Here is a 27,978-nt window from a genome sequence, read left to right as displayed (position 1 = left end):
ATTAGCCACCAGTATTTGAGTTTAGGCATTTCAAAAAGTTTATTGCAAAAAAATAGTAGTTAATAGTGGTGCAAATAAAAACCCAAACATATTCATCATCACTGCAAATATTCTGTATTTGAAATAGAAAGCCATACAACTGTTACATAGATCAATATCTTCATGCCAGTAACATACTAGTTTATACAAAACTGCTAAACGAAGGAAAGTGAATGTGTTTTATTTTCAGAGGAAATAAGTAAGACACAAATGTTGTAATTAAGTTTGATAAATCTGTACAAAAGGCAATCAATGTGGGAAATAAAAGATGGCATTATGGTGTTCACTGTCTTTGTGATTCAATCCTTCACAGACCTTCACACGATTTTGTTCAACTCCTCTGGGATCAGCATGCATAAAAGTCGGCACATTTTATTTCACCGAGATTATACAGCCACATTCTTTGACTACTTCAAAGTTAAGCATTATTATGAATAACAGGCGCAGACTCAAAGAGGGTAGCAACTATATGATCCTTACAGCAACACTATGCAAAGCCATGTCAGGTATGCAGTTCAGAATGTATCACCATTTCAGTTTAAAATACAGTCCACTTAAAGATGTTTTTCTGACCTATTGTTTTAGTGGTGAGATTAAAAAGAAGATCTATTTACAGAGTAGTGACAATGAATTAAATAAACAGCTGGTATAAAAGGATGTCTGTTTAAATTGTTTCTTCTTCAACGCCGACAGTGACAGGCTGCTCTCTGATTTTCTTGGGTTGCCTCCAAATCTGTGGCAACAAAATGAAATATTTACCTTTCCACAGCAGCACAGTTTATTATTCATGTACACTAACTGTTCAAAAAGGAGTTGTGTTAGAATACTAGCTTAAGAAAGATGGGTGATGTATAGTTGCATGACACCGTACCGTATCTCACAGGTCAAACTTCAGTGGATTTCCCAACACTAGTGTTCTGAACCTGAGAGATTCATAAAAACATTATTAATGTTATATTAATCACAACAGAGGATTGATCACGGACATAAAATAAGCAGACTTTTCAATATAAAGAGGGCAGAGATAGTTTGTTGAGTGAATGATGAATGGATCTGTGAGTAATTTACTTTCAGGTTTCATCAGGTAACATAAACAATTACTGAATTACTGGTTGTGAGCTTCGAACTGCACCTTGCCACAGGGCAGATCCTTGGCCTGGTATTGTGGTTTGAGCTTGGGCTTGGGTGCAACTGGTGGTTGGGTTTTTTCTGGGAATCCTGCCAGAGCATTTGGTTTGTGGAAGACTGCAGAGGCCTCCGTTCCATGAGCAACCGCTGCCTCCTTAACAGTGATTGTGGAGGCACAGACCGAGGAGGTGTCCTCCACCTCTCCTCCAACAGCAGAGTGGTAGCTGTGACTGGAACTACTGAAGCCACTCACACTCTCTCCCGACGACTCGGAGCTGTCCACTGGAACAAAGAGAAGACGTGATTATACACATGATGAATGGATGTATGATCCAATCAGTGTGACTTACTGGTAAGAGAACTGTCTTAACAGGAAAGCCAAGGGTCAAACACTGTGTCAGCAATGAACTTCCCAACTGAAATGTCCTTGGATGCCTTTAAAAAATCATTGACCCAGACCTCTGACCTCGGTAGAGGGGAATAAAACTATAAAAGTGTCTTCAGTCTTGAAACATGACACCCAGCAGCCTCAGTGAAGCTGTTCAGGGGCCATTAATAACACACTGTCATGGTTCCTGGGTCTACCATTGCATCTAATCCTCCAGTCCATTTGCAATAAATCGTGAGCAACATTCTAGCAAGAAATGAGTTAAGAACATATTTGCTGAGTTGTACATACTAAACTCACACAACAAGTTCTGACTCCCACTCTCATGGTCCAGGTCGTCTTCCTCCAGAGCTCCAGGAGGCGATACGTATCCTTCAAGGCCCCCCGAAACAACCCTCCGCATTGGCCTGCACAGGTATCCCACAGGGGACAGGGAACCCCTTCCAGAGGAAGAGGAGGAAGATGAAGTGCTCCCTGAGCCAACAGATTTCGGGCGCCCCCCAGGAAGCCCATCCTGTGACCCACATGATCCCACAGAGGACAGCACCTTGTTTTCTGCAGAGACCAGGTGAGAATAAGTTTTTTATGAGAGGTGTAAAGCTGGGAAAAGCCAAAGATATAGTAAATAATATAATAATGTACCTCTTCCCATCAGTACATAGTTGACAGCTCTGTCATTGATAGCTGCATCACTGGGCTTGATGTCCATGAAAGGCTTGTTTCCAATACCCATGAACACTCTCTCCTGCAAACGGACTTCTAAAAAAGACATACGAAATCATTAATTTAAAAATATTTCCAATTTAAGAAATGACATTGAAGCATGCACAAGTTGAACACACGTTGAACACAATTGAAATGTGACTGCCGCTTGTCTCTATTCTGCAATCAGATCGGCTGTTTTTATTTTCTGTCTTTTATTGATTTATATGTTATGTTGTTTAATGATTCGGCCAAATATATTCACATCTGCACACATAGGTGGTACAAATGTCAAAATATTATGATCATACCAGGCTCTATCACATTAACCTGACACATGTTACCATATGGTGCCATAATGTACAGGATGTATATTGACATATTTCTTTAACCTGCTATGCTGTTGCTTGAGGAAACAACTGGTAACCAACCTGTAATCAGAGCGTAACCAGTGTGTGTTTGTGTGTATTTGTTGGTACCTCTGTTGTGTACTGCCTGATCCCACAGGATCCGCTCCAGGTCCTTGGTCCAGGTGTCCTTCACCTCCTGGCTGACTGCTTGAAGTGTGTATGTGTCCTGGGTTTTCCTCTTCCTGAACCAGATCTCAAAACACAGGCCACTATCTCCACTGTTTTGGGTCAGGCCTATATCTGACGTCTGAATATGAACAAAGATAAACTGATCATCAAGATTCTACAGTTTAAAATATAGCAAGCAGTTTGGCATGTTTGTCAAAACACAGACAATGACTCCGTGACTGTTGAGTGTTACAATGCAATGTTGCAATGCAGTGTGTCAGACGGCCTACTGAACTGCTGGGCCAAAGCAACAGCGTCATTGACCTGGTGGTAGTGGTTTCAGTTCAAAGCTTATCCATGGTGTTAATGGGTTTTATGCTCAGATAGGTGTTAGTCTAATATAATATACTCTCTTGCTATTGTACTGCAAAAGTACTTCAAATTAATTCAGTTACTCAGTGAAACTGATTCTGCAGCTGTACATGTGAAATTACGTAACTGCTTTTCCATTTCCTTCATTGTAATGCATTGTTTTATTTTCTATATTTAACATATTCTTATATGCCTGAAATACTTATTCTAATGTGTGACATGGGGTCAAATGTCCAGGACAAATATCAATGTCCAGTCCTCCACTGTAAGTAACTTGGAAAGTTTTCCAAGTTGTGACAAAAAATGGAAAAGTATATTTTCTCTGTAAATAATGAGTAGTCAGAACATATTGCAACTTGTGAACTTGTGTCAACTTGTGGTAGCAATACTGAGGCCTTCTATTGTACTACTACTGGTACTTCTAATACATTTGAACTCCACATGAAATTGTACGTGTGTCTAGCAATATTTGTACCTTGAATGACTGTTTGTAGATGTAGGTGTCATTTCCAACATCCGTCTTCCTGGTCTTGCTGAAGAGAACGAGTTCTTGAAAGAGGAAAATGTGGCGGAAACATTTCTTCTTCCTGAATGTCACCATGAACTCATCCTGACGTATCAGCTGCCCCTGCTCCTTCAGATTAACCTGCAATACACAAAAGGAAAACTCACTGAGGCTGGTAAGTGTTGTCAGCAGTAATGCACCACTGCTCTTCAAAAACAAGGGAAATTATTATAAACGCTTTTATTATTTCTTGGCGTGCAAGAGAGACAGATAATAAAGTTCATAAAATAACCAACAAAAGTCCTATGAATCCAACTGCATTCCCTCTATCTCTGCTCTCCAGATAAAGGAGCTCCAGGCCATCATCCCACACACAGCACCTCCCTTTACATTCCATGGAAAATAACTACTGTCCTTTCCCCGTACCTGTTTCATCCATCTCATCCCATCCCAGATTAATCATGATAAACCAATAGTACTGTACAAAGCCGTATATGCTATATGGTAAATGTTTCTGACAACACCACTCCTCACCCTCACTACACGTCATCCTTTATTGAAGGACGTCTTGCCTGTACCTGTTTCCCTGCTCTGCTTCCCCACCGCAGGAGATATTCCAGTGGTGTTGCTCAATGCTGGATGAGAGGGTGATAAGTCATTCTTATCATAATATAGTACATACATTAAAAGAAACCGACTGTCTTACATCACAGTGGTGGATGGCGTCCATGGCCAGCAGGTTGTTGCCGTGGCGGAGCTGGAAGTGGATGACCTCAAGGGCGGCCTTGACCTCAGCCATCTCTCTGGTTTGTTCCGGACCACACTCCCTCATCATGTCCTGCAGCAGCAGGCTGTACTTACTGATTCGCTGCACAGGCTTCAGCAAGTACGACCACAGGTCCATCTTATCCCCCAGCTTTAGCTGCTTTTGCTGGTGTATGAGGAGAGGAGACAGAGCGATCAGTGAGCCTGCAGCAGTGCTAGAAATGTACTGCTAAAGCTATAAGGATAGTGCTGAAGCTGAGTTGGAGAACACGCTAATGCTAAGTGGATGGGCATCCATCAGGAATAAAACGGTGTATAGAGATGCACTGTACTTATTTGGAAAGAAGCATAGATTAAGAGACAGTAATTTGACTAAACACCATTATTTGGTCATTTCTTTTTATTAGCCACGCTAGCAGCGAGCTAGCAGCTAGGGATAGCGGTGTCTGTCTGTTGGTTTGTTGGTCCACCATTATTGCCATGAAATTTGGTGCAGATATTCAGGATGAATTGTAATAACTTGGGTGATTGCTTTAACTTGTTTAGCACCATCATCAGGTCAAATTTTCAGTGTGTCCAATATTTTTGTTCATTACAAAATACTTAAAAAATGAATGAAATTCAGCCTCAGCTGTACTCTGTGTTAAATGCTAATTAGTAAATGTTAGCATGCTAAAACACTAAACTAAGATGTTGAATATAGTAAACATTACATGTGCTAACAGCAGCATGTTAGCACTGTCATTGTTAGCATGTTAGCATGCTGTTGTTGCATTTAGCTCAAAGCATTGCTTTTCCTCATGATGTGGTTTTGAGAAGAGAAATGAGAGAAGGAAGAGCAAAGGGAGGCTTGCAGTGGTTCTCACCTTGAAGAAAGCCTGTCCATGATTGATAAGAAGACTATCAGACTGTGGTTTGTTCTTGCTGTAAAGGGCATACAAAGCAAAGCTCTCTCTCTAAAATAAAAGGAATAAATAAAGACAGTCATCATCATGATCACACCAATGAAAATGTAGATTACACAGACTACGCAGTGTACCATAGCAGTTCACAGCTGCATACTTCTTAATTCCAATGAATGTGTTCAATGATTCCTTGGCAGCTGAAGACATAACACCAGTCTACAGTAATGACACATCTGGAAGGGCTTTTGTTCGCAATCGATTGTGCGGAATTATCACAGATTTGATTCAAAACAGGAAACCACGGACCACTACTAGACATTACACAGACTCACATAAACCTGGTTGTGTCATGGAAACAGCAATTACACAGAAACGGCCTATGTACTTCTGCTTATCAAAATTAGAAAATAAACAGTTTTTCAAGTTTGTATTTTTCCTAAACAACGCGCACCACATTTGCAGAGCAAACTGTAATTCATATTCAATACTTTTGTGTACTGCCAACAATACACGAGGCACCTACATGACGTAGAAAGCAGCGTCCCACTCTGAAGGGTTCATTCACGCAGCTCTCCAACTCGTTCAGGAAATGATGTCGGTGGAAGTCGTGGAGTTTTTCTAAATTACCGAAGATGCTCCCCCTCTGGCCCCTGAGGTCCTGGGGGACATCGGCCCTCTCCAGCTCGGGGAAGTAGTGCTCTCGTACATAACCCAGAGCCTTCACGTACTCCCTCTCTGTGGACAGCAGCTCCTCCATGATCTTCCGCAGTTTCCTGTTCCACATATAGGTCATGAAACCCAGGTGAGTTCGGGATAATACTCAGTTTTACATTATTTATTTGTGTGTGGGTATGACAGAATTGTTTAACTGGTGAACAACTGTGCCATTCATGAATGTAACCTATGTAATTTGCAATGTCCTGGACAGCATCTCACTGAGCTTTAGATTACAAACTGCAGGAGGTATTACTTACAAAACATTGCTGCCATTGTTTTCAGTTGGTGTGAGTAATGTCTCTGGAGTCCTTAAATCTTTCGGGCTCTGGGTGGAGGCTTTGCATCCTTCACCCTTCGCTTCATTGCTGTCTCTTTTTGCCTCGCAGCTCAGGTTTCCTGACCGTAAACTCTCGTTATGGGAAATGGGCAGATTTTGGACGGGCTGCAGAGTTTGTTCCAGTGGCTGCGTCATGCTCTGACAGTGTTTGTGTCTTACATTCAAAGGTGAAAAGCCAACGATGCTCGTCAATCGAGAGCTCACACATGAGCCCTCGCTTTGCGACCGACTCAAAGGTTGGTGCGATGGAAAATCCTCAGAACCTTCAACTGAGCCTGTGCTCCTCAGATTTGTCTCACTGTGGTGTTCTCTTGGCCTCCATTTGCTTTCTGGATGACACTCGCCGTTTTGTGGAAAAACAGGAGTCATTTTGTCATTTTTAAGTGGTGCTTCAGGTACTTTTTGTGCTTGGGATTCTCCTTTCTCGCGCTCTTTCAAGTCAGGTTCTAAGCATGCAGCCGTGGTGGTTTCTCCTTCACTTTCTGGGATATTGACCACCTCTTTCTGAGAGGCCAGCTGCTGGGTCAGGGAGCATTCATCTTCCCCCACCTCACTAATTTTCTCCCTATTCTCCATTCCTCCATCTTCCCCTTGAGGGCTTGCAGCTGTGGTCTGCTGGATCTGGTTCTTATCTACACTTTTCTTCTTCTGCATCTCCTCAAGACGTTGCCTGACTTCTTGGCTCTGGACCCAGGCTGCATTCCACACTCTCATCACCCCTGAGGCCCCTGATCCCACAGCACAGGCCTTAGCTTTCAGAGCCTGGAAGTGTGGGGTGGAGAATTCGCCACCTAATCTCTTGTCATACATCTGGAGTGTGCTCAGGGTCTGAGCTGAGTAACACCCCTGCTCTACCTCCTCCAAAAAATGACTGCATTCTTTGGCCAGGGCAGATGCCTACAGAGAGGGAGAAAGAAGAGTGAATTTAAAGGTTAACACAAATCAGTTGGAAATATGTAGACAAAAGGCAAGTAAAGAGAGAAAGAGACTTAAATTAGAAATGTCAGATGGGTGAAAAAACATCAAAACACAAACCTGTTCACAGAAGCGGTGCACATGCACCAGTGTGTCCAGTACTTTGTACCTCCGCTCTGCCCGCAACATAAAATCATCCATAGTGGATTTGAAAGTGCTGACCAGAGTCCGAAAAATATCTGTTGCAGGGCTGGAATCACTCGTGCCAACAATCCCCTCTGCCTCTGTCACTAGGGTCAGGGCGTGCTGCTGTTTCTCCTGCGATAAACGATACGATGTCGAGAACTTACTTGTACTGTTACTTACGTACTTTTAACACTGCAGTTATTTGAATATTTTCAACCTCAGGAAAAGGAAACAAAACTGTTTGTATGTGAAGAGAAACACAGACAGCCAAATAAGGGTAACTTCTTATTTTTAAACCCCTGTTATATTGCTGTAATACCTTAGACTGAGTGAGAAACAGATCAAAGTTCTGCAAAGCCTTTTCAGTGCCCACCAGGGAATCATCTGTTGTGTAAGAGTCCTTCAGTCGCTGTTCACCTTCTGTATTGAGCCACGTCCCAGCCTGCAAGACGTAATGTAAAATTATACAATGCTGGTTTATAGCTTGGCAAACTGTGAACGTAGTCACATATCTTATTCTTCAGAAACAGTCACATTAATGGAAATGTACAAAAGGAGACCAGCTTTCACCTCCCTATCTACAACACCACTGTAATGAATTTCATCTGTTTCAACACGTATTGTCGATTTTACTGTAAAATCATACCGTGCTAATTTTGGCCTCCATCTCTCTGAGCCTGAAGAGGGACTCCAGCTGTTGCAGTGACTCATTTGATCTCATCACCAGAGTGTGGAGCTTCTCCTCCACTTGGTTATACAGACTTGTCACTGACTCCAGAGCATCTCTGCAAGGCGAAAAATACATTAACTAAACTCTGAGACAAATAACACCTGACTTTAATTGCATTGTGAGGTATCACTAGTGATTTCAAGTGTATAATGGTTTGAGTTTTTGCAAATAGCTGAACATGCTATGTAAGTAATAAGTTAATTAAGGCTGTGAAATGGAGCGCCTAATAACTCTACACACGCCCTTCAGTTGCTTGTTGCCTTGATAAATTGTGGAGCCATTCTGCTGTAATTACAAAAAAAATCTAGTATAAATAATGTGTGTATATTATAATAATCTGGAAATGTTTAACAAATATTTAGGCATACATACATAATTCGCTCAAACACTAACTTTTTCGACAAAACCATATGGTTATGTATCAGTGGCTGTTGATTTTCGGTTGGAACATTCATTTAAGATTAATAATATCCATTTGCTGCTGTGCATCTATCTGAACCACAGTGACTTACAGTAAAACAGATCCATCTGTTTTCCAGATGGTGGGAGAAGTGTTCAGATTACCTACTCAAGTATAAGTAGCAATAACACAGTGTAAAAATACAAATAAAAGTCCTGCATTCAAAATATAACTTGTAATGTAAGTATTATCAGAAAAATAAAGTATCAAAAGTAAAAGTACTCATGCAGAGTGGCCCCTGGAAGTGTTGTATTATTGAATATTATTGATTTGTTGCAGCATTAAAGAGTAAGTACAACATACAGCAAGTATAGTATTTTAATGTTATCGCTGGTCGAGGTAGAGAAAATTATTACATTGTTTGTTAATTTAATCAATAATAATGGATCCACATTTTATAAAGTGATCATATATTTTGTATGTTTTGTATAAAAGCCCCGACACACAGGTGTTTTCACTTATGATGCCTAATTAGACCTCTTCTCAGGACTATGTGGACGTGTACCCATCTGTTTTGTTGTAGCTTTTAAATGTTTTAAATGTAGTCGAAGAGGTTAAGTTGATTTACATTTGTGATAAACAATTTACATTCAGCGGTAGCTGGGACTAGTCATGTGATCGACACAGTCATGTGATGCAGAGAAGACATACTGCTTGAGTACTTCAGTGTGAACAGTCTGCTGGTAATAGCATACTTAATTGTTAATTTAGTGCGCAGTATGACACTGATGAGTTTGGTGACGTCAATTCCTACACCTGTGTGGGTGTGCAGAGGGATCCCTCCTCTGTTGCTCTTGCTGAGGTTTCTTCCATTTTTTTCCACTGTTAAAAGGGTTTTTCAGGAATTCTTTTTCTCATTTGAATCGAGGGTCAAAGGACAGAGGGAGTTGTATTCTGTACAGATTGTGAAGCCCCTTGAGGCAAAGACAATAGATGCAAGACAATGCAGATGAAATGAGATTAAAACACTCAGCAATGTTGCTCTGATGTATGTCTTTCAGTGTATACTCTGCTGACTTCGACGACAGAAGCGGAACATAAGTAGATTTAAATATTATGTGATACCTATAGTCCTCAGACTGTGGAAATCTGAACTCCTCTCTCCTCATTCTGGCCAGTACGGCCCCTCCTTCTCTTTGCAGAGTGACCAGTCGAGCGTCTTCCAGCACCTCTTTCATTGATGCCCTCTGTTCCTGAATGCACTGCTGCACATCCTGGAACAGCCACAGCAAAACCAAAGTCAACATGTCTGCCCTGGTCCAGAATGTGCCACACTATTTCAACATCACACAATGAGCATGTATATGTTACCTGGGCAGTGTCTATCTTATTGCTGCCATCCACTTTCTTGATGGCCTTCTGCAACAAGCTGTCTGCCCCTCGCAGGTCAGTCATGAAAGAGACCAGTCTCTGAAATGAATTCAATGCACCACTCAGTGGAAGTGAACAAAAACGTGATGCATCGTAATGAACCCAAGAGCTTTGAGGTGAAGAGACACATATCCGCCACAGGCAGCGCCATCCTGAGGCCACGAGCAGACGTACTGAGGTGTGCTTATTAGCTGCACCTCACTACAAACACAGGAGACTGCCCTCAGTGTGCTGTCAGCTACAGCAGATACATTATACAGAATTGTGTACAGGACTCAGGACTTTCCATCTTCTACATCAGTGCTTCTGCTTCACAACCTTTTAGGATTGTGACCCCTTTATCTACTAGTTACCCTCGTCACAGGTTGCATATATTTACGAATAGTGGCCCGTTAAACCAAATGATATTTTTTCTTTCTCAGTTTGTTTTATTTTTAGGGCCATGACTTTGGAAATATCCAGAAATTCACAAACAAAATGCAAAGATAAGCAACAAGTCAGAAAACCTTATTTTTGTCATTTTAAGTCATGTATGTTATATTTTGTCTGCCTTCCTATCCAGTTAACCAACTTACAACCCATCAGATTTATCTTTCAACCAATTGACCCCCAAACTGACACCTAACAAACTTCATGTGCTTCTCTTTGACCTGCAGTTGAATGCCCTACTGTGGACAAGAACTTTATCTAACATTATGTGTTAAAAAATATTGTTAAATTGCTGTGATTTTGGCATTAAAATTAAATTTGGCTAAAACAAATGTACACCTCAAGACAGAATGGCCTGGTCTATTATGGAAACATTTAGAGAGGAAGTTGGGTTTTGCATACTTTCATGCAGTTTTTAGCTCCCACCCTAAAATACATCCACATTTCATTTGCAGTCATCATTTGCCCATTCCCATTAAATTACTCTGAACTACTGTATATTTTATATGACCTATTTTATAAACATAACCCCCAACCATCCTCTGGTAGTGGACCTGAGCCAGTGAGGGTTGGACTGATTAGTGTTGCATGACCTGTATAAAATACCTGCCCCCTCTTAACGGCCAATAATTTACGTTATAAAGAATAATCTAATTAATCTTTCAGATAGGACTCTAGCACTTTCCCCTTGTGACCACATCCTCCCTCCACTCAAAGACCAAATCTGAATGTGGCATTAAAGAACAACAGAGATGATGAATGTTTGGTGTGGGTGTGTGCGGAAAAAGACTCCCCAGTGGGTGAACTGTGGCTGAACAGCAGTCTCCTCTGAATCTACGGGAAACTCCACAGTTAATCAGAGTGGTTGTGGGATGTGATACCACAGCTGCAGCATTTCTGTAAACACAGAGTGACTATTCAGTACCTGGTGGAACTGCAGCCAGTCTGTGTGACTGTAAGTAAAGGTCCCTCCCAGGTCAGTGGTCAGCTGGGAAGCTTCCACTGTCTTGTTGAGGGTTTTCATAGAAGTCACCATGTCCATCTTAAAGACGAAGATAGAGGCAAGGTCAGGCATGACGGAAAAGTACTTCTTCTCTAGTGTCAAATCAAATAAATCAGAAAGAACAAAGGAGAACATGCATGTTGTTTTCATTCCTGACCTGTAATCCTGGCTGTTTTTCAGGTCGAGGACAAGTGTCTTTATCCACCAGCATCACGATACTGTGGACAGCATGGAGAGCTTGCTCCTGCAGCAGGTAGTCAGTAATTAAAGACAAACAATTAGAGCAGACTGTTGTTTTTTAATTCAACATAAGTTGCTGTGATCATTTATATATGAGACGACTGTCACATCAAAACAAGTGTACTCTATCATTAACCTTCCCTCTCAATTGACAACAAACCTTAAGTACAATAGGCCTACAATGTGTAATACAGTGTGTTCGCCATCTTTTACTGTAAACCTGATTAAAAAAAAAGGGGGGATTGCGCCCCCTAGTGAATTTCTTTACTACTAACAAATCACAAACTTGTACAAACTTGAAATGAACTTGTGTCCCTCAGTGTTTGTTCAGACACAATGACTAATCCTGGCATCAGGTTCCTTATCTGGGAATCAAGGAACGTGACAGTATGACATCTGTCAGCATCTGATGACATGGTGTGTGTGTGTGTGTGTGTGTGTGTGTGTTTTTGAGTGAATGCAGGCATTGTTAATTCTGATGTGTGCGTGCAGGTTTGTTGTTTTAACCTGGGCCATCAGCAGAGCTTTGTAGAGGTGAAGCGAAGGAGGGTTCTTCCTGGCATTGATGACCACAGTCATTCCCAGCTCCTGAACTTCTTTCCTACCAAAACATTGAATCGTGTTAGGCTGTGTCAGTGCTCTTTGTGTGATAAATGCATCATGCAAAAGCTTTTAGGCTTATTTACTTATTCCACTTTTCAATCTATCTTTTTATCTCTGACATCCACACACACACACACACACACACACACACACACACACACACACACACACTCTTCTTCAGTCACCCTATTCCACACTTTGACGCCTTCACACAGCCCTCTTAATGGCCTCTTCTTGGGTTACTGTTGTGTGAGCCTACATCAGACATGGCTGCTAATTCTAGCAAGGCGCTGCATACCAGACAGTTGGCAGCCAGCCTGGCTAGAGACTGTTGTGGTATAGCTCTTTAGTGGGGACAGAGGAAGGCCAAGCTATCTAGTAGAATGGCTTCAAAGACTTTCAAGACTCCATTAAACCCAGTGTAAACAAAGAACACTGTTAAAGTGTTCCCTAGTAGACCTCTGAGGGTGAGTATTGACACTCATCTGGCAGAGGGTCAGCGCGGGTCAGTGTTACTGCCAGCTGATCTCAAAGAATCATCAGAATCAGAAATACTTTATTGATCCCCGGGGGGAAATTGTACAGTACTGGTAACTACATATTAGGCAGAATTATTCAGATCATAATGTTGAGATTCTGCATAAAATATGTTGTTTTATTAGCTGTAAACTTTACAAATGGATGACCCATAACCACTTACTCTGGATGTAAGAGCATGCATTATATTATTCAAAGCTTCTTCTGGACACCTGGAAAATATTTCAAATGGTATTCTGCTGCCCTCTTGTGGTCAGACCTCTTATTTACATACCAGCACATGTGGGAGCTTCACAATAAGCCAACAGCAACAGCTTTCCTCTACCGGGCAACGAGGAGCTCACCACCTCATATGGCTCAAGCTTTCCTCCAACTCTGACTAATAGCTAATATTTTGTCTTTTTTGATACAGAGATACCTTGTCGGTATTGTTTTCAGTACCTTGGTATGGACTGTACGTAGAGCAGTAATTCACAGACATTCTGGGCTGACACAAGAGGGGACATCCACTCCTTTCTGCCCCCGTGGACCTCCACCACTGCCCTACCTGTCCGGTCCCTGCTGCCTGACGGTTTACAGGACAGAGGAAAAACTTAGTGACATATAACTGTTGTTGAAAAAGGTGCAAAGATAATCTTACCACTCTGACACTTGGACAAGCAATGACACAGTGAAAGTTTGCTGAAGTTAAGTCAAAGGCCACCGCATTTGATGTTTGTTTTTGTTTTTTTAAGAGGCTTAATTAGCTCAGTTAGATTTTACCATCTGGTCTTTCACACCTTGATATGACATGAGTGTCACTGAGGTCACAGGTGAGGCCAAGAGGTCACATAGCGGTCAAAGTGAATTTTTTAAAATGAGAAATGCATAACTGTATTATTTGGGTGAATGCTCAGAAATGTATGTTATATATCAAGTACCTGGCAAACAAATAATGCCCAGTTCAAGCAGACCACTGACGCCGCTGAAGCTTGATTCCTCGGTTTGTGGAGACTGAGGAGTATCAGAACTTGCAGAGGGAAGTTTAATTTGTGGAGAAGATGGCTTTTCTATCTTTGAGTTATGGAGTTTGGAGTCCGGTCCGTCTGTGGTCGAGGGAGTTTCACTCCTACTTGACTGGGAGTCTGCATGTCAGTAAACACAAACATGATTGTTTCCCACAAAAAAGAAAAGAAAACAAAATAAATCAAAGTATGATTGGAGCAAGAAAAAAAAAGTGTATGTGTTTTGTTTCTCATAACTTGATTTTCTTTAATCCATCAGACTGTGTCTCTTGAGGACGTTCTTCTAAGACTGCGCTGAGATTTACTGTAAACAACCAGCTTTCAGCAACTTTTTATTCCGCCCAGAACCTTTGCCCTTTTATACTAACAGTAATTATTCAGTTCTTCATCCATGGCTCTTAATAGTCCTCTATCGACATGGATGCAGCTGCACAGCTGTGTACAGACAGCCTTTAAACACTGGACACAAAACACTGCGGTGGCCTGGCTACTAAGCCTGGCTTTGATTTCAGACATCCTAATTGGCCTCTCCTTAGAGCCAACAAAGCCTCGCCTGTGCTCTCTCTCTTTGCTACTTTAATAGTCCATGACAAGCATGTCTCCAGTCAGGATCTCAACGTGCCCCTCTGAGGGCATGAGGGTGCATGCCAGCGGGTGCAGGGGACACAGGAACCTCCTTCTTGCATGTTACGCTGTCTCTCTACATTAGAGGAATGCTCTGCTCTTTCTCTTTACCAAATGGGTTCAGGCCCTCCCTTTCATTGGGGTGCAGCATGCTATTTCCGTTCACTCCCTCAGTAATGGGAATAACATGAATGTAGCCGTACTGCCAAGGAACCCAGACAGCAGTAGGAGAATCCCTTGACGAAGTTCATGCTCAAGCCTGATCTTTGACAATTGAACCCTCTTTCTAAAGAGCCCTTATGATCTGCGACCCTTCAGTGGAGCACATTCCCTCAAGCACGCGAGGTCACGGTCGAGTTTCAATCAGTCTGTTTGGCGTGAATGTTCAGCGTTGAGCAACAGATCATAATAAATGACTGTGTGCGCAGTAATAACAATGTACAAACTATGTGTGTGGGTGTGCGTTAAAAAGAAGAGAGGGAAGGAAAAGAGAGAGAAAGATTGTTTCAAAAAAAGTCGTTTGAATGTGCAGCCTTAACTTGCTTACTCTGCTTACCTTTTTTAGGGGACTTCCGTCTTTCCAGCTTCTGAGTCACCTGATCCAACAGTTCACCTTTCTTACACTGCATGATGCTGGTGATTGTTTCAGGACAGATATCACTGTGGCTCCTGTTGCTGAGTTTATAGAGAAGTGGGCTCCCTTTAGAAGTCTCTGACACAGTAGACAGAGACCTAACCTTAACTTTGTGTTTTCCTGATGGCTTCACGACCTCCACCTTCCCATGTGGTTTAACATCGCCATCACAGTTCTCCAAGAACACATGTCCTGATTGGTGAGAAATAAGTTTCATCTGAACTTTCTGACTATGGCCCAAACCAGGGGTTGATTTCAAAACCAAGGGTGGTTCCTTCATAATGTTTTCTGATTCAAAACTTGTAGGAAGGTATTTGAGGGGAGATGCAAAGTTTTCTGGTGTTGGTTCACAGCAGTGTCTGTATTGGCAGAGCTCATTACTCATCACAGGTTTATTACAGTGGTTACACAAGTTTCCAAGTTCTTCTCTTTGAGCTTCAAATGTGCCTTTGGATCTTAACTCTCCCTCTTCACAAAGGCCATCCTCCTCCAGGGCAGCCAGGAGGTCTACACTCCCTCTCTCAAAAGTGACCGGGTTTCTCAGTGCTGCCACGTACGAGTCTCTGTACCTACATTTCAAGTCCTGATCAGTGGGCTCATGCCCCAACCTACTCTGGCTGCAAGGTGTACAAGGCTCCTCTGCATACTGAAGGGTATGTGCACAGGGAACACTATTCCCAAGTGGTACAGGTGGAGGTGGTCTGACAGGTTTGAACAAAACTAAATTGGGTGGATTTGGATGGCAATCTCTCTGTTTATCCAGAAACTCCTTCCCTTTGGCGATATCTACCAGGTCTACATAATCACCCTCAATCTCTCGATAGTTACGACTGTCCCAGGTATTAGGAGAAACCCAACCCACAGGTTTGATCAGAGGTTTGGAGCATGATTTGGGGGTTCGCCTTTCATGTTCCATTTTGACAAGTTTGGAAGAACTGTCCACAGGTCTCAAAGATGCTGACATCCTGCCTTTTGCAGGAAGAAAAATGGCTTCCATCGGGAGGGTGGCAGAGTTAAAATGGGAGGGAACTGAGATCTGTTTTGGCTCAGGAGGAGCTTCCCGATAAGTAGGCATGATCTTAGGCCTGTCTAAAAACTCTGGGATGGCGATTTTCGCCCAGGGTAACTTGATTACTCCTTGGTCTGTGCAAAGCAAGCAACGTGACAGAGGAGTTCCATGTCGTCCTTCATTGATGTCCTGCAGCCATTCCTGAGTGAAGATGCAGGGGTAGGAAGTCTCTGGGACGGGGGTCTCCTCTACTTCTCGACAGCCCTCCTCAAGAAGACTTTTGAGGACGATGCGAGCCGCTTGGTCCCCAAAAGGTTCCACCTGTAGATAGAAGTCTCCAGGACGCAGAAGCAAAGGGTTCACAGGCGCTAACTGGATGACGGTTTTGTCATGGAGACACAGAGGCCAGCCCTCACAGCGGAAAACCACATCAGAGTATCCAGCCTAGAAAAAAATGTAATCAGCATTGAATTTTGTTGCGCCCCTATCACCCCAAACTGTATATGAATGGATAGAGGGGAGTGCATCTTCCAGAAATATGAGAACACTGTTGATGGGACATTCTGACTTCTATTGTTATTCCTTGTCTTACTTCTATTTGGGGGATAATCATTCTCTATGTTTTGGAGCAACAGTTCCCATAATTTGGGGGCTTGGGGGATGTAAACAGGAAGTATGATGTTTCCATGGAGTCAGTGAGATACGCTGTGGGCTACAACCTTTTGGCTATATTTGATTACACTTAGGCAAATTGGCAACATTTTAGTTCAGTCTCTAAACTGAACTACTGTTAGTAATAGTACGTCTTACAAAAAGTCAAAAGATGTGTGCACATGCAACATACTCTAAGAGAGAGGAGGGAAATGTATTGATACTCACACATGCTGCCTGTTGGACACTCTCTAGCAGGTGTTTGGAGGGGATGAGGAAATCCAGAAGGCACTGTAATGCATCACCGTGGTAACGCTCCTCAATGGTGCGAAACAGCTGGCTGAGAACGACGGGCGCCGTGGCCTCAAAAGGTGGGAAGAGGGCCGAGAGGGCACTCTGGATGGACGAGTCCAGAGATTCTGGGTTCTGGAGGACAAGGGGAGATGGTGGTCAGTGAGCCGAGGTTTGTATAACAGTATGATTTCACTATGAGGCATTTCAAGAATACCAGCAACAACAAAACATTTAAAAAAAGGCAATACATCAATGGAAACTACATATGTAGTATATTGTTACAAACTGTTCCTGTCTGAGAGAAGAAATCAGTTTTATTTTTAAGCATTCTGTCAAAGCCACAGGAAGTCCACCAAACCCTCAAGCTAGGATTGCAGAGGTCAAATTAAAAAACACTTTACAACAAGTGATTACAAGAATACAGCTGCTGTAGATATAATGAAGGCTGAACAGAACATCAATGTCGGTGCAAAAATAAGGGAGTGGAGAAGTGTGATCTGCACATTCTTTTCAAATGAGGATTGTATTATTGACCTTTCAGCCAAGGCACATGAACAATAAAATATTTAATTTAGGCAGAATAAATCTTCCATTACAGACTATCTTATCTCATATAATTAAAACAGCTGCCCTCAAACTGAAATCCTGGTATTAAAGTATTGAATAGGGTTTGAATCTTTATTGAATGGCCTCTTATTGGCCTCTGTAGTTTATGCAACGAAAAGGTGAACCAACCGTGTAGCAGTCTATTGTGACTGAAAATAGTTGGCCATAGTTAGAGGCAGAGAAGAGTGGAAAAAAGTACATAACATAACCCTTAAATAGGTTCACCGTATTTCATAGTGGCTATGGAATCACACCAGCTGCCCTGAAAGGGGTCCAGATATGAACTGCTTTTTATGTTTATGTCACTTTTAATATCTACACTTTTTTAATTTTGGGCTAATGCAAATGCGCAACATGCTTGTACTTGTGTTTTAGCTATGGTCAGCCATGGTTCTTCATAGTGACCTGAATTTGAAAGGTAAATGTGTTCTTGGACTTGACTTGTTATAACACTAACATTTATTTGAAGACATGGCCAAGATATGTCGAGAACAAATGCTCTGCAATGCAAAATGACAGGACAGATATTTTTCTTTTTTCGTTTGGAAGAGTTTTCAGTTTTCCAGTCAGAAACAAAATGAAAAAGTGATATACGTTTTAGCATGAGTGCACTTTTGGATCAGTGTATTATTTCTGGGCCAACCTGTATCATTTAAGGCAACATCATCTCTGACAAACTAAAGCCTGCAGTGAAAGATGAAATTCACCAAAATCTAGATGTGACGAACAATTGCAACAATCCACTCAACATGAGGCTTTGAAGTAAATTAAAATGTCATGTTTCGGGGATCAAGAGGTAGATTTTGGGTGAGCTGAATGACAAGCTTTTCAACTTTATCTGGAGATGATTAAGTCTGTCCCGCATGAGTATGTGCAACTTGTTTCATGTCTGGCCAGGATATGCTTCATTGAAAGTGGTAGCCTATATTTGTGGCAGACCAGGGTCAGCGTCTGATCTTATTCAAAGTGACAAGAAGAAGCAGACCAAAGAAAAGCACAGTCCCAGTAAAAATGCTCATAAAGATGCAGCTACCTAAAATGACACAATTTTCTGTCAAGAGGCACACTTGGTGCTAGTTTTTACTACATGAACAATTGTCTGCACTGGATAAGCTACGAGCACCAGCTGTGCCCGGGGTGAAGTCCAGCTAAACACACGAAAGCTTTTCAGATGAAAAGAGGCCATCTTTGAAGTATTTTTGGTAGCACGATTTTGAGGTGGTGAGGTGGTGATGTTTTGAGATGTGAGGGCAGTCAACATAGATTAGTAAAACTGAAAATACTGCAATATAAGAGGTACAGTAAAAGGACATTTGGGCTTTGCCTGTCAGTTGGTTATAAATTGTCATATGAATCAAACTATCAATTTACATTAATATGCTGGTGCATCAAAAAAAATCAAAAAACATGCTTTTGGGTGTCAGGTGCAAAAAAAAGGGGGAAAATAAATGTGTATATATAAATATATATTATACCCATGTGCTATATAATGTGTAAAAGTATATAGTGTAGCGGCTCTGTGAGGCTGTACTTAGGCAGCGATGCTTTGAGCTAAATGCTAACATCAACAGGTCATGAACACAGTGGCAATGTTTAGCATGTATAATGTTTGCCATCTTAGTATGTAAGCAAGTTAACATTTTTTAAATAAAGCAGTAAAAACAAAGTACAGCTAAGGCTGACGTCATTGAGGGACATAAACCAAAGAAAGACAAATTGAAATTTCAGTTTGATAATGGCGCTAGATGGAAAATTAAGGGATCACTGAAGTTATTTTATTTCTATTTTGTTTTACTCCTGTTTTAATCCTATCTATGTGTCTTTTTATACTGCCTATACTGTTTCTTTTATATCTTTTCATAATGCCTTTCTGTCTAAATTAACTCAACTTACAATTCAGCCTGAGGGGGATATGAATATCTGTACAAAACTTCATGGCAATCCATCCAATAGTTGTCGAGAAATTTCACTAAAAAACAAAAACATGAACTTCAAGGTGACGTTAGAGGAAAAGTCAGGGGATCACCAGTCTTAAGGACTCATCATTTAGGTACCATAGATCCTGTATCTGTACCACATTTCATGACAATCCATCTAGTAGTTGTTCACTAAAAAGCCATCCCCAGATCCACGCTGCTAGTTTGGTTAAAATCACTAATACACTCCACATATTCACCTTTCTAAATAAACCAGATCATTCTAGGTACATCAATCTCTCTAGATACATATATTTCACATACTAGGTAAATTTGTTCAATATACATTCAGTCTTGTCTGGCGTTGGATAGAGGTGCACAGTACTTTGTCTATGTTGTGATTCATTTTTTTCTCATTTAGCACCTGTAGAGCATATTGAAATGCACAGTTTTGTTCTTTTATTCACATACCATATAGTCAAATAAATGTCTCTTTGTCGTGAAAAGAAAAGGAATAATACTCATGTTGAGTTGACAGTTGAAAATAAGGACTTGACACTTATTTTGGGTCTCGACAGGTCTTAGCCGCTAACCACAGCGGGCGTGCTATTCATGCAATGAGTTCACAGTACCCTGCTGTGTTAATCTCCCAGCCCCACAAAGGAGACTGTTTTTAGCCCCTTCCTCATTTAGCTTGATGGCCTAACCAAGACCAGAGACCGGCCCTGGGTAAACACAAGTGCAGCAGCTTCAAAGACCTCACACTGGTTAGCCCTTGGACTGTGCTGAGCGTTTGGCTAACGGATGCTTATGTGGGCACTTTGGACAGGCTTGAAACATTGGGAACAAAGGTTGTAAAGCTGTCTCATGAATAATTCAGTAAATCATTCAACTTTGATTGTACCTCTCAGGTTAGTCTTTACATTCAGGGTTAGCTAAAACTTACTGTATTGTGCATTTGGATTCAAGGTGGTTTTGTGTATCTGAAGAGTGAAATAAGCGTTAATGTGGAATGTTGGATTTAAATCAATATCAATATTTGACCACATATGCAGAGTCTTTGCATCTCTTGTAGACATTGCATGTCCTCAGTAGAAAAGAATGCTTCCTTTTTTCTGACTGTGCACATCTGTCACAATAGATTAGGAAATGGAGAACAGAATACCTTCGGGGCCGACTCTCCAGTGGTAATGCATCACAGCTGTTTTAGACTGACTGCCGCCATTCTACTTTGGGTTCTACTGTATTTCTCAAAGATAAACCTGAGGTCAAATCTACGACAACACAGCCCTGTGAAGTCACTGCACGTGCCTGAGACATTCAGTTTCACCGTGTGTATGTTATGTTTGAATAAGTGTTGTTTGGTGTCTGTTGCTGTTACTGAAATTCAAACTAAACTTTCAGTGACTTATTATCATAACAGTACAACTACAATCATTTGAGATTTAAACATCTTTCTGGCTAAAATGTCAAACGCTTATGCCTGGAAAACTTCTTCTTCTTCTTCTCAAAACAAAGAAGGTTAAAAGCATGAGACATTTCTGGAACTCCTCTCTGTGGGTGGTTAGGCGAGTGATATTCATATGAGTGAGACCCTCTTGAGATTTCACTAAGCATAGCTCAGCTGGACTGAGTTCAGACAGGCCAGCCAGCCAAATTAACTGAGGGTAGGGAGGGTAGCTGCCGGTGTTGTGAGTTCCTCTGTATCTCATTACATCTGTCAGACAACATGCCAAACAGGCCTAAACTGTGAAAGGTTCAGTATGAATTCTTCAGAGACATAGCTAAAATGTGTCCTGAATACGTACCGTTGGTTATCTATTTGACATGAATTTTAATCATAGTCATAGTCACAATTATAAATATAGAAACAACGATTGCAGTCCTTTTGGGCTATGTTCATAGGTAAATTGGTTAAAACGTCTTCGCTAAGGGCTTGCACAATTCAATAAGCAAGCACATTTGGATCTGAAAAAGTACATATCCAGATCTTTATGAACTTTATACACAACTTCTCTGGACAATACTGGGTATGCATGTGACATCCTGACAACATTAAAAACATACATGGAAAACTCAGTTGCTTCATCTTCTCTAGTCCTCATGATTTTCATTCCTCTCATTCTGCATGTTGTGCGGATCATCATTGACTCCCATGAGATTTACTGTTTCAAGATATAAGTTTCCTCTCGATATCACAGCTCTCCTAATTTATATTAGCAAAAGAGCACTAGTTTGGGCACTGAGTGTATGACTGAAGTCAAGGATGGAACATCGAATATAGTGGAAATAACAAACATGTTACAGCTGAAAGAGGCGTAAAATATGAATTATGATCCGAATACAAATATCACAGCTGTTGAGCTACAGAAAATAGTGCTAGTTCCAAGTGGTCTGTCGAAACAGTATCATAATGTAGATGAATTGGGTTTATTTGCCTGTTCGCACTAAGCTTCATAGCCACACTATCAATGTGTAATTAATTGATAAATGTTTCTAGATTTCATTGGTTCACATGGGTCAGTGTGATGTGTTACTAAATGTTATAAGACTGAATTAACTACAGAAAATAATATAATAGTAATAATAATATTCTAAAATAAACAACAAATATTTAATGGATCCTCTAGGTTGCTGGAATCCTTAAATTCTGAACCTTTATCTTGCCCTGCAGAGACAGTGGGGTTTGATCGATGTCCATCTGACAACCACATTCCACCTCTTCTACACATTCAACACAAGGGGATTCCCTCTCTGCCCTCTAATGTCCAGTGCAGCCTGTGATTTAACTCTAAAAAAGAGCTCCAGTCTCCAACAAAGATCATTGTTTGAGCTGAACTGGCATGCTAGTGAGGACAACAGGCATTTGTTATAACGGTTCACTCTCTCTTTGTCTTGTCCAGCCTTCAGGGCCCCCTGAGAGTTTTTGCAGTGCTGAGTATTAAGCAGATAATGACAGGTTTCTCCATATTGCCTTGGGCTTTGGCCAAAGAAAGTCAGGACCCAGATTTGAGCCACAGTATAAACAAGCTGTCAAGGTATGTAATGCACAATGTGTATCTGTGTCATCAGCCACAAAGGGTCAAAAGATTACAATAGGTAAGCTGCCCAGAATGTGATTGTAAAGAAGATTAACTTCAACTAACACAGAGCTCCTGATGGGACATGCCGAAAGGATTTGCTGATGTCTTGACAGTCATCACTTTTTCTTGAAATCCTCATAAGAAAGTGACTGTCACTCCGCCTCCAGGCTAAAAGCAAAACATCAGCACAAATGACAGTTGAGTCAAGACCTGCCAGTAAAAGCTGAGGACTGCCTGAATTCTGCATGCATGGACATGCAGACATGTCCAAGAGTCTCAGCTGACACACCAACCAAAAGCCAGTCACAGTGTGGACACAGAGGGCTGATGGGATACGACACATAACCATAAGAAATATTATCATGAGACACGAGCGTCTAAATGTCAAGTGAGTCGTGTCCATATGTAGGTTTCACCTTTCTTTCTTTTCATTTGTTGTTTTTAAAAAAGCCATAATAAATGTGAATAAATAGATTAGACATTGCTATTGTGGGAAGATGTTGTGTCTTTGAACAATCATAATCATAATCAAAAACATGTTACCAGTATCTCTTGGTTATTTCCCATCCTCCTCCACTTTTTCCTCCTTAAACATTCAGTATCTCCTGGCGGTGAGACAGTGCTGGCTTTGTGTATGATCCACTCTTGTTAAACCCAGCAGAGGGCCACTCCATTCAGCTAAAGCCATCTTAAATCCTTTTAACCAATAAAAAAGGCCTCTGCGAGACAAAACTTCACATCGTTCCTTAGAGTCACCGCTGCCAGGAGTAAACGCGGTGTGAGTTCGCTAACAGACCTTTAATCTGGCGGGGTTCTTATTGTTCATTCATTTATTCAGTTCATTTTGTAGTTTATAAGAACTCAAGCTATGCTTGTAAAGTGAAGAGGCTACATAAATAGTGTGTCAGGTTTCTGGTTTGGCCTTTTGTTCTCATATCGCACAAGATCCAAGAGTTTAAAACTGGCCTGTTTCTACAGTCCTGTATGAGGGTGAGCTGAGATTTGATTTCACAAGTGACTCATTAATCTGCCCCGAAACTGTAAATAATGAACAATGAACGTCTTGGCTTGTAATATTCCACCATATAACTTGGACGTCTCAAAACAGAAAATATCTGTCTTTTACCATCTTCAATTAACCGAGTGTGTCGGAATCCGATGTTAATCTCTGCTGTCATCTCTTTTGAAATCAAAAAACACTCACAGCCGCGCAGACTACATGTTACAAAATGTAACTTTTAAAAAACAGTGCTCTGAAGCAACGCCTGCATTAGTCTCTGAACTGAGGATACTACTGTTTTTGGATGCACTCAACAAAAAGACTGATTATATCCTTACCTGTCATGCCGGTTCAGCATATTTCAAATAGTACCACAGGATCAGACAGGTGTATAGTTTAGCCGAGTTGCCCAATGCCTGATGAGGGGATTGGCAAGGAAGTGCAGCGGGGTTTACAGTAGGCACAGATCATGTCAGAAAATGTTAAAAAGGTCCCAGTGGTCCCATTAAAAACAAAAACTGACATGTAAGAATTGAAAAGTTCAGGTTGACTTTTTTTTCTCTGGAATGTGTCCATGACTGATTCATAATGAACCACTCCCATTTAACATGACAAAACAAAGTCTCCTGGATCTCGGCTTGATTCCCTAAAGCTTGTATTCTGGCAAACTATGAGGAATAAAACTGAAAAAGGTTTGTTTTTGGAGACTGTAACACACCACAATAGATCCCATAGTTCAATTCACAATGTCAAAATGGCCAAGAAAGCGAAAAAGATTAATAATACAAGTAAAGAAAGGCCTTGTGAAATCCATTAAGCCCCAACACAAGGGATTTTTTATTTGGTCAGCATGTGAGTGTGTTTACAAGGAGTGTGCTAAACACGGACATCTGCAAACAAGTGCACAACTCCAAAAGGAGCTGGGAAAATTGCAAGGCATAGAGGAATGATGGAAAGTTACTGGTGAATTCTTTCGACCCATTGCATTGATAAACAAAGTTTAAACATATGCAACTTGCTCTACCCAGCAGATCTGACTGAAGTTGTTCAGCTGGTTTTGAATTCAAGCAAGCGAAAACATATTCTTATACTGGAGACTGATGTGTCATGATCACTGAACTAGCTATAATACAACTGCTATCCTCCTGAAAAAAAGCAACCAGAGGGGTCACAACAGTAACTTTCACAGTCTGGGAAGGAAACGACAATGTTGCTGAGTTTCTAGAGACAATGCATGCTGGAGACTGACTCACAGACAGCCTATAGCTGCACCCCCCAAACACTTGGCAATGGCTCTGTTTTGAAAATACACTGCACAGCCTCTGTTGAGTTTGACCCACTTTTGCGATACAGAGATAATAAACACACTGAAAATATGGTTCACAGCTCCACGACAACTCTCAGAACCTTGACTTGCTGACAGAAGCAAAAATAATAGTTTGGCTCATATAGCTCCACAAGGCAGATGTCTGCAATTATACATATTTTCTCTACAAATCACATCAGTTTATTGTGTAGATTTTCCCTGTCTGCCTCTGTAGAAATGTGGTGAAATCACGGCAAGTGAAGCAGTGGGCAGGAAGTATCATTTGTCTGCCAAAGGGAGCACAGACGATGGTATTGTAAAGATGTGATGACTTGTTGCAGACATGGGAGGGAGCTACTGATGACGGTCCCATGGCTGTTAAAGAGAGAGAGACACAGCTGTGACCCAGTAAAGCCAGGTCAGTATGTATGTACTGTTGGCCAATCAAAAGCTGGATGCTCTCACATAGCGTGTCCACAGTGTTTTGAACTTGCATCCTTTAAGCTGAGTGGTTGAAAAATGCACTGTGACTGATGAGCATATCTGTGACCTGAGAAGCTCACTGATATGAAGCAGGTCTGTGACTGTTGTTGTCAGTTATCAAGAGACTTAAAGCTGCTATGATCAATATTTCTATATCAGCAATGGGTCAAATGAATACATGTATGTGAAAGGTGGTCGCTTGTTACCATTTCAGCTTAAAATGGTAATATTACTGCTCCCAAGTAGCCCCAAAACCAACTAATGAAGGTTTAAAATGATCAGTCTCCTCATAATGAATTAAGACAAAACATCATCTAAAATGTATGTTTTGCCTTGTAAAAGGCTAAATCATTGTTCACTTGTTCTTCTAAAATAACCTTTCCTATTGACGGTTGGCATTTTTACCATTTGAAAAACCTGCTGAGCTCAAACTGAACATGTTTTGGCTCGATGAGAGCACATCCAAAACCCAAGCAATTCTCATTCACGCTTTGATGATTTGCAATAACTTTGAATAGACTTTGAATACTGCAACAGACTGTAACACCGAAAATACTATCTGCACTGCACCAGGTCACCATGTTTACTGTACAATGAATGAAAAAACACACTCAGCTGTAAGGCCTTAAGAAGAAAGCGCTTGACCTTGCTGGTGAATGAATGACTCTTGGTTGTGTTTCTCACACAGTAACTAAATGCAAATACAATGCCCACCAGCAAGCCAGGGCTCTTGGTTTTGTATTATTGCTGAGTGTTTACCCAAGATAGAAACTCCTGGCCATGCACAGTTAGCAGTAATCTAATGACTCCGACTCTGCACGCTCATGACTGTAAGTTGGAGGGTGGTCACGGAAGACAATAAGACATCAGTCATGCAATAAGTAAAACAAACAGTCGGGGCTGTAAAAGCTGGTCAAACAAGTGCTGCAGTGGATGTGAAGGGAGGACAAAGTACAGTGGGGGCCCACGATGAGCTGCCAAGTCTGGACTTCTTTAAACATCCTTCCTTCCTGCTCTCTGTAAATTTATCTGGCACGCTCGGACAGATGTTATGGGACTGCTTTCCATATAAAGAATAAAGATGTATTGAATGAATAGAAAGCTGAATACTGTGGAGTTTCCCCAAAAATGTGTGTGCTTCTATCCAGGCTTTGAGAGCTAGATATGAAATTGTTGTGATCTTTGTCTAACCCTAACTCTTTATCTGCATTTCTTTGACAACAACCAGTAAATAAAAGTTCAAAGAGGCCACATCCTCCCACAAACCCATCCTCAAAGTCTATCACGTTCCCATCTTGTGGCTCACTGTCATTAATTAGTTTAGCTTAGTCCTCTCCAGTCGTAAAAAAAAAAAAAAAAAAGTCTTGTGGTTTGAACTTTTTAAAGTGCCAAACACTGAACAGGAGAATTCCATTATGTGCACATGCAAAGTAGTCAAATAATTTATACACCAAAAACACTCTCCACTCACTGAAGTATGTGTGCCATCCGCATCAATTAAGTCCTAATCAAAGGACTTAAAGATGCAAAACAAAAGACAATGTGCCTCTCTCTGTCACCCTCTCTTTGTGCACACACTTTAAAAGCCTGAGATGCTGTGGGCTGTTGATGTGAAACTCCCACCAACTGTGCTCGGGATAACAAAAAGGATTGGAGAGTGCAGTAACATTAGCTTTGTGCTGCCTTTGTATGTCACAAAGGTAAGGTTTCATAAAAAGAGGACAAAGAATGGGCATTAATACTGTGCAAAGTATCATCCAACTGAAAAATGCTGCTAAAAGTCATTGAAATAATTTATTTTAAAAGTAGCCTTACAACATATGAGGCTTCTAAAACCTCAGTCACGCATGACTGGCAAAGCCACAGAGAGAAACAAAGTCACTTGTCCAAACCAGAGGCTCACGCTCTCAGTTAGTGGGTCAGTGGAGCAGTTTAACTCTCAAACCAGACAAGAATGACACACAGGAGTAAAACTTGGATGTTACTTTACCATGTTGGCAGGAGTTTGACCTCTATCAGGCAGAAAGTTTGTTCATTTTTGGTCCTGATAATTCTCTCCAGACAGCCTCCCCGGCCTCTGTGCTGAGAGACTTGCCATGTTTAGTGCATCAACAACAGGAGTCGACTGAAGTATATCCACATGACAGTGAGTTGTCTTGATTGAAAAGTAACTAAAGTCATTTCCATTCTTTACAGACTTTCCACGCGTTTGAGTGTGCAGCGCAGAAAGCAGCAACTTGTCCAGCTGCCTGTTGATCCTCTAGCTCCTCTTTCACTTCTCTTTCGCGTCTCTGGCCACTCTGGAGTGTTTGGAGGTGAGAGAGAGAGAGAGAGAGGGAAGGAGGGAAGGAGCGAGTGTCTGAGAGGGGGAGGAGAAAAGCTTTCCTTTTCAGAGGAAATCCCCCTCGAGGCTTTTCAGAGTTTCTTCGCTCTCTCTCTCTCAAACACACGCAGGCTTTATCACATACCCAAGCACACCCACAGACACAATATGCCACAAACGGATGCACAAAAGCAT

At 41.4% G+C, this 27,978-nt stretch overlaps 1 protein-coding gene across 1 annotated transcript; it reads right to left on the bottom strand.

The window, feature by feature from the left end:
• Positions 1-30: 30 nt before the first annotated feature.
• quo (quattro) lies at positions 31-27,741 on the bottom strand. Its single transcript, XM_070902692.1, has 24 exons — positions 27,451-27,741; positions 17,001-17,198; positions 15,035-16,565; positions 13,771-13,974; positions 13,292-13,415; positions 12,218-12,311; positions 11,628-11,714; positions 11,393-11,509; positions 9,979-10,077; positions 9,733-9,881; positions 8,124-8,262; positions 7,797-7,919; positions 7,412-7,609; positions 6,297-7,273; positions 5,846-6,095; positions 5,284-5,373; positions 4,359-4,583; positions 3,623-3,793; positions 2,737-2,914; positions 2,198-2,314; positions 1,856-2,110; positions 1,172-1,449; positions 911-962; positions 31-772 (listed from the first exon to the last, which is right to left on the bottom strand). Exons 1-23 carry the CDS (start codon positions 27,451-27,453, stop codon positions 924-926), a joined length of 5,646 nt encoding a protein of 1,881 aa, XP_070758793.1. The 5' UTR covers positions 27,454-27,741; the 3' UTR covers positions 31-772; positions 911-923.
• Between the last annotated feature and the right edge of the window lie 237 nt (positions 27,742-27,978).

This window comes from Enoplosus armatus, chromosome 3, assembly GCF_043641665.1.
Source record: "Enoplosus armatus isolate fEnoArm2 chromosome 3, fEnoArm2.hap1, whole genome shotgun sequence".
Lineage (NCBI taxonomy): Eukaryota > Metazoa > Chordata > Actinopteri > Centrarchiformes > Enoplosidae > Enoplosus > Enoplosus armatus.
The sequence above is the reverse complement of the archived record's forward strand: the minus strand, read 5'-3'. Positions and strand labels throughout refer to the sequence as shown.

Bases quoted from the DNA above. Each gene is read 5' to 3' on its own strand.
- quo (XM_070902692.1), bottom strand. The intron at 5,374-5,845 runs GTAGGTGCCTCG...CTTTTATTTTAG, and splicing joins GACGCTGCTTTCTACGTCAT to AGAGAGAGCTTTGCTTTGTA. The intron at 1,450-1,855 runs GTGAGTTTAGTA...TCTTTGTTCCAG, and splicing joins TGGGAGTCAGAACTTGTTGT to TGGACAGCTCCGAGTCGTCG.